Here is a 7,367-nt window from a genome sequence, read left to right as displayed (position 1 = left end):
ATGCAGTCAAGCAAATTTCACGAGTGTTTAAATAGACCCCATTTGTAGCTCAGCTTCTCATTAGTCTTGCTCTTGTGGCCGCTATCTTTTTTTTCGCGCTTTTCTCGTAATCAGTTTATCCAGCAAGCTTTCTGGTGTGCATACCCGGATGAATTCCAATGTGCTTCAGGAAGTCCTAAGCCTAGCGTGCCGCTGTTGGCATTGTTGAAACGATACACGTCATCCTGCAAACGAAACTTCAGAGCGAGTTGGCTGATATAAATATCAACTTGTTCCAAAGTTCCTGTACCTCTCTTTAGCGTTTTATTTCTTAAATACGAACCAAAATGAATGTAGATATTAATGAGTGTTTAATATTATGAACTTTTCATGAAAAATTAGCTACTTCCACTAAAATTATGCAACTATTTTGCTGCGCCAAACAAAATGTTTTTAGTTTCCGTTTGCCGCACAAAGCTGCGCAGGCGGCATAAACAAAAGCCGTATCTTTGGAACTGTATAATTAGTAACATAAATATATATTTCATATCATTGGAAATTGATTGGGGCATCTTGAGGAATAAAATTTAAGATGAAAAAATTGTCAATGTGGCCGCATATCATAAAACATGGAAATGCGCAGGACAAGGTTCCAGGATATATCTACATTTCTAACGAAGGAGTTCGTACTCATCAGCGTCCACCCAAGCAGAGCCATACGGCTGTAAACGGAAAGCAGCAGCCTTAACAGAAGCTTTTTAGTTGAAACATTCTTCATTGTCTTAGGTTCGAACCCAGGACCACCGCTTGTCCAGAGCAGCCGCTCTACTAACTAAGCTAGCGACGATGATTATGAAATGATGGGCCGAGTACGAACTGGTGAGCAACTCGAAGTAGGAACGGTGTTAGACAGAAGTATAGGGGAATCCTCGAGGGTGTTGGAGATTTGTTGCACGGGACTACTTCCTCAGTAGTAATGAGTAAATAATACCTTATACAAATCTATTCGATCTTGGGGTATTCCCATTAATTTTCGTATAACATCCATGTTAACGCGGTAGCGTAAAAGGGTTCGTTGTGTATAAAATCCGGCGTCGGTGTTGTGATGGAAAACAATACGAACACGACTCTGGCAAGTGGTGCCCAGAGAGCAACCTAGGAGGCACGCTGGCTACCTAGGTCACGTGATATTGCGACGTCATCACAACCTGCCCTACGTATAGTGAGTGAACTGCGCATGGATGCAGGTGGCAGATAAGTAAATGATTGGTTGCTCGGGAAGATCATCCTCAGCCGCACAAGGGCCACCGCTGGGAACGCATGCCATCACACGGCAGTGGTGCATCGCTTAATCGCTGCATCGCTGCGACAAGAGTTTTAAAAGTACTCTTATGTATCCATGAATGTAAAGCTGAAATTTTTATTCTGCAGATATGGGAAATAACCCACTGCGCTGTCGTGAGGCTTAATATAGAGCATAAGTGCCCCCAGAATTGTTTTGTCCTGGTCAGCTTTAATCAAGTTTTATTTTTGAAGTAATGACAATGAATCACATACAAAGAGTTTACCTATATTCTTGGGTAATAGGTGCCCATTGCAAATACTCTATTTCAGTCTGCTATGTAATACGTGCAAGGTGCCCAGTGAGATAACAAAGATATCGCGGTAGGCATACCGGACGGATACACCCATCGCACACAGCAGCCGCTAGAAAAAAAAAATTGCATTCTACCCATATTTCAGCCGCAGTGTGCTGTCACTCTGGCCACCCATGATGCGCGATGGAAATCTCTCGCAACGCGATTAAAACGTTACAATGTCCGCCGCAACGCCCGTCCGCTGCAGTCGTACATTACGCTGACGTTAAAAATCGCTTCAAGGAAACAACAAAAAACGAACAAGATGCTGTAATTGAAATGGACACTTTCGCAGCATTCTACGCGTGCAAGCGCGTCACGCTAACGGCTGAAACGATGGGGAATGCAACGCGAGCGCACGCTTGGTGCGTTCAGTTAGCGCTCGCTATTTGGCAATCCGGCTCAGCGACGAAGTCTGGCGTCGTGGAATGCGCCGCGGCGGCAGATTCTTTGTGCTGCAGAAAGACGGCGCCGCGTAAACGCTGCCGTGAAACCCGGCACGCGCTGCAAGATGGAGCGAAACAGAGAAAGAACGGGGCCTCCAGGTCTGGCCACGGCGTGAAACTCGGTGTGAAAGTGACGCGGTAATCGGGAAGAGGTGGGCCCACACATCCGCCACCATTTTTTCTTGTCTCGAGGTGCGCTCTTATTTTTTTTCTCAGAATGGGAGGGAGGAGGTAAAAGCAGGAAGACGTGCAGTGTTTTGGCGAGGGCAACAGTGGTTGCAGCAGCAAAAACAAACGCGAGCACTGGCGTTCTAGGTCGAGCTGCGATGAACCACAAGCCAGTGGCTGCCCTCTTGTGGCCGAAAGATTGGAGTATAAAACGCTTGACTCGGCAACTGTCTGTCACTCGCAACCACCAGTGTCTTCTAGTCCTCCGCACGACTCCGGAACAGCGAAGCAGAAACGGCAGCAGCACCTCTTGGCAGCAAGAGATAACAGACCAGTGTGGGCAGGTTTCAGTGCCACTCCCCGCTCTCCGAGAGGTTTACTCCGACAGCAGTCACCATGCACTCCGCAGCAGTTTCGTTTGCTCAGGTGAGCGACTCGCCCTTGAGATGACCCATCACCAGAACATTTGACTCATTGGGTGCAAAAAGGGAAGCAGGACAAGTGCGCTAGTTCCAAGCACTAGAGGTCGGTAAAGACAGTAGGGTATCAATAGAGAGATAATAGAGTGTTATTTTGGAAAGTGAGAGCATCATAAACATATCCCAACTTCTTCGGTCCCGGTATGAAAAAATGAAAATTGGTTTTCGGGGAAATGAAATGGCGCAGTATCTGTCTCACATATCGGCGGACACCTGAACCGCGCCGTAAGGGAAGGGATAAAGGAAGGAGTGAAAGAAGAAAGGAAGAAAGAGGTGCCGTAGTGGAGGGCTTCGGAATAATTTCGACCACCAGGGTATCCTTAACGTGCACTGACATCGCACAGCATACGGGCACCTTACCAAACGCAGCCGCCACCGTCAAGTTCGAACCCGGGAACTCCGGATCAGTAGTCGAGTGCCCTGACCACTGAGCCACCGCGGCGGGTGATCACGGAAGCTAAGCAGCATCGGTTCCAGTATTTAGGAGCAAAAAGGTTAATCTACGATAAGTAGGATTGACTCTCTTGTGGAACCGGACAAAATTAAGCTCTGAATCTTACTCCTGTACTACATGCGACTTTTTGCCTTGTATACGTCCCTGGCTCTCTCTTTCCGGAAGATGATCACCGTATTAGTTTTAATCTTCGCAAATGGAGCTGCCTCTTTCACGACAGTCTTATCATGAAGAGAAAATTTCTATTGATGAAGTCACGTTTTTATTATATTTACGATTAGCTTATGATTGTGACGCATAAATGCGGATTATACAATCGACCTACGACATCTATTCTTCCTCCTGTTATAGAGACATGTGTGTGGTTTAGACTCCTTCAATGATTTCACAAATTAGTGCCTCTCGTATTCCCAGGCCTTTGTGATCTCGATGGTACCCATCGCCCTTGGCGGTGGCCAGTTCGGTTTTGGTGGTGGATTCGGCGGTGGACATCACGGCGCTTTCGGCCCTTCCTTCGCCGCCACGTTCGCACGGCAAGAGCAATACTACGTGAGTCATTTACGCTGTTCATTGTTACGCTGGAAGCTGCCCACCGATGGCAAGAAATGCTTGTATTTTCTAAGAACACCAGGTCTAATCAAGGCGCTTTATACTTTGCATAAGTACAAAAACAAAGGAACCAAATTAATACAGCGCGTGATAAGAGAGGGACCACAGAGATGGTGATACGTGAAGTTTGTTTAGAGATACACACATTTCGCACGTTAAGACGTCGATGCATCTTGCCTTTTAAACAAGAAGGGTTTCTTGTGAATGGACGTATTTTGTATAATTTTATTGCCTTTATAAATCAACAAGTGTTCCTTCTCGGTCCTTGTCCATGTTTCGCGCCCACTTCATTTATATTATGCAAAAGCCAACTTGCCCAGCAGCATGCTCTTCTGAATTTCCATTGCCACCCCCATGCGGTCAGTGAGGCTTCTTGTCAAAGGGCTAAATATTGCGCGCAAAATTAAACACAATGACTCAGTCAGCGGCTTAAAATTCCAGGTGGGAATGTGCGTCCCACCATTTTTGCGAACAAGTTTGCAGTTGTCTTAACTGAGTACACTGATATTATCCTGATGCTTTCATACGCAGCCACCGCAACCCTACAGCTTTGGCTATGACAATGTTGACGAGTACGGCACCAAGTCCTTCCACAAGGAACAAGGGGATGCCGCCAACGCCAAGACGGGAACTTACGGATACTCGGACGCCAATGGCATCTTCCGCCGCGTCAAATATATTGCCGATGCGGGCGGATTCCGCGCCAAGATTGACACCAACGAGCCAGGAACCGAGACCGGAGCTAGTGCCGACGCCGTGTTCAACTCCAACCCGCTTCCCGCTGGTCGCCACTATCGCCAGATTGGTGCTGCGTCGCACCATTCGGGCGCCTACACCACCGCCTCTACATACGGTTTTGGATACGGTCGCCAGGTGCCTTGGGCTGGCTAGTAAATAATGTGACATAGTGACGCGGATGTGAATGAAAGCAGCGGAGCTTCATGCGACGTTCCAGAGTAAATGGAACGGGCTTCGAAGACATAGATTCAAGGTCATCCACTAGGTGTGTACAGTGCTGGCTGTCTAGGAGAAAATAAAACTTTCAAAGCTACGATTCGTTATTCGTCTACTCTTTTTTTTTCTTCAGTGTTTTCTGAATTTTAGTTTCGCGCAAACACCTGAGCATCATCATCATACTTATTAAGAACTAAAACAGATCATACATCCCTGCCTGCTAGACGAACCGCTATGAGACACCGGGTGTTTCTTTTGGACCTCTAGAGACGAGAATGCGATACTGAGACAAGGTAAGTCACTGTAATTCATCCCAGAAAATAGGCCTCATGACGGCAATAGAAGTTTCATATGAGTCTTGCTGTAGGGTAGAGGAAAGTTAACATAGCTTCTTGAGTGATGTCTAAAGACTGTGTACCACCTCCATTACTCCGTCAAGATTTAACCCTGTCAGGCACCGCCTGTCAAAACAAAAGTATTTTTCGTCATAAGCAATATATCCATTAAGCATATTCCGTAGTGTTCCGATGTAAGACATTTACTGGAAATTTAATACAGGTGTCACAAACTTCGGCGCATCTTCGAAAAAACCGGCGCTGCGCGGTAAAATAAAACACAAAACTGCGTGGAAAGAACCCCGGGGGTTGCGTGAATTTCCACTCTGCTCGCCGGAGCGGCGCCAAAGTAAGCATAGACACGCGCGGCGTCAATTTTTCTCGAATGTTGGAGAAGTTTTGCCTTGGTGTCGACGGAAAGGGGGCAACCTTGCCCACGCCAAAAGATACCCTCCATCTTCGCTCCTGCGCCGATGACTCAGCGTGCCGCGAATGACCTAGATTGTTCTCGAAGGTGGTTTCCGCGCTCGACCAATGGGGCCGCGCGCCCCGTGCAAGAAAGAGAAGGAGTTTGTGCGGTTGAAGCTGCGTGTATGTGCGCACCTGCCTTGGCGCGAAGAACAAACAGACGCGGTCCGCGCCTATATATGAGGGGCTGCAACCGCCGTCTGTTAGCCCGAGCCGCCGTTTAAGCTTCGGAGAAGCGTTCCCGCTCGACTCCCGGGAGAACATCAATCGACCAGCCAAGGACAGACCAGCGAGGCAACGTGCGCCAGTCTGCGGATAGGCCCCGTCGTGCTCCTCATGTTGTCGGACTGCCGCAGTGCCCGGTGAACAATTGGTATTTTCATTATTGGTCTCTCTCTGTGTTAGTGCACTTTAGGTGCAAAGATTTTATTCAAATGTATCTCCCTCTGTTGTGACTTTGCATGAGTTGCATTGTATTTGTGAATCACTTTGTATGTGCTCGTATCAGTAATTGTAAATTTCTTTGTATCGTGTCTTAGCTGTATAAACTTTGTTTTGTTTTGTGAACTTTTGGCTCCGACCCATTCTCTGGCTTGCGACCGGCGAAAGCTGGGCACCAAACGACCAACCCCCTTGTCACTTGGTAGCTGATCTCCGGCTCAGCTTGCCACTCTGAGTCGAGGGCATCCTCTTCTGTGACCGAGACCGCTAACCCCACACGCTCTAAGGGTGTCTGGGGAACGCATGCAAAAGTGCGCGAAGTGGTGACATATCCTGGCGTCCGCGACAGGACGTTTGGTGCTTTGTAAGCTCAGAGAACGGAGAAAGAGACGGAAGGAATTTACGAAGAGGTCGTAAACGAGTGTTTAGCTGCATAGCGATATTATGAGGTGCCGCGCAGAGGCGCTTGGATACGGTTCCCCGAGTTGAGCTATGCTTGAGGCTTGAACAGCTGCGATTCCAAAATGCATCTAAGAGATATTGATAAGTTGGGGTCGTGAGCTGGGCCTGAAAGAATCCGAGATTGCGGATTGGGTGAACCAGGAATTAGAAGGCAGAGAGAGAGAGAGAACGAAAAGAAAAAGAGAGACAGAGAGAGATGGCTAGAGAAGCCGCCGAGAGAGAAAGAAAATTGGCTCCAGTAGCTAAGAAAGCGCAAGAAGAAGCTCACAGAGAAGGGAAGGGAGCACGCAATGGTGCTGAGGAAAAGGAAAGTGCCCAAAGAGAGGCAGTGAAGTTCGAAGTGAAACCAGGGAGAAAATTTCAACGAGGTTAAGAGATTCCTGTTATGAGGGATAATGTAGAGAGAAGAGCGAGCTTCAGCTCATAGCTTCATGGCAAAAGAAGGGGCAGGAGCGGAAGAGTGCCACAGCCCTCAGTGAAATGCTACCGGTGCAAGAAGGTAGGCCACGACGCATCGGATTGCCGTAGCAACGTAGCCTGCAGATGAATGGCTGCTTGTTTTAAGTGTGGAGATAAGGGACACAAAGCTGCGGCGTGTCCAAGTCTAGAGAAATCCCTTCAAAAGGTATCGCATGCCTGCGCCTCTTGGTATGGCAGAGAGGAGGAAAATGTTAGTGCCGGCCACGTAGAACAGGTGAACTGGGAGAAACATCCAGAGTTATGCCCCATTTCGTGCTTCAAATCAGGGTCTGTCACTGGTGGAATGCCGGCTCTCACAAGAAAAATTCGGGGAAATTCGAATTCTGTTCTGAAAAGCGCAGGAATCACCGGTATTTTCATCAAACGAGAATTGGTTACCACTGAAGAACTTACTGGTAAGATGAGCCCTGTGTATTTCGTTAATGGTTCCACTAAGCTGTTACCTTAAGCCAGAG

At 47.8% G+C, this 7,367-nt stretch overlaps 1 protein-coding gene across 1 annotated transcript; it reads left to right on the top strand.

Annotated features, from left to right (window-relative positions):
- Positions 1–2,523: 2,523 nt before the first annotated feature.
- On the top strand, positions 2,524–4,756 carry LOC144122999 (uncharacterized). The gene is made up of 3 exons (XM_077655928.1): positions 2,524–2,656; positions 3,578–3,712; positions 4,304–4,756. The coding sequence occupies exons 1-3, from the start codon at positions 2,627–2,629 to the stop codon at positions 4,661–4,663; spliced, it is 525 nt and encodes a 174-aa protein (XP_077512054.1). The 5' UTR covers positions 2,524–2,626; the 3' UTR covers positions 4,664–4,756.
- Positions 4,757–7,367: the final 2,611 nt, after the last annotated feature.

This window comes from Amblyomma americanum, chromosome 3 (genome assembly GCF_052857255.1).
Source record: "Amblyomma americanum isolate KBUSLIRL-KWMA chromosome 3, ASM5285725v1, whole genome shotgun sequence".
Taxonomy (NCBI): Eukaryota; Metazoa; Arthropoda; class Arachnida; order Ixodida; family Ixodidae; genus Amblyomma; species Amblyomma americanum.
The sequence above is the reverse complement of the archived record's forward strand: the minus strand, read 5'-3'. Positions and strand labels throughout refer to the sequence as shown.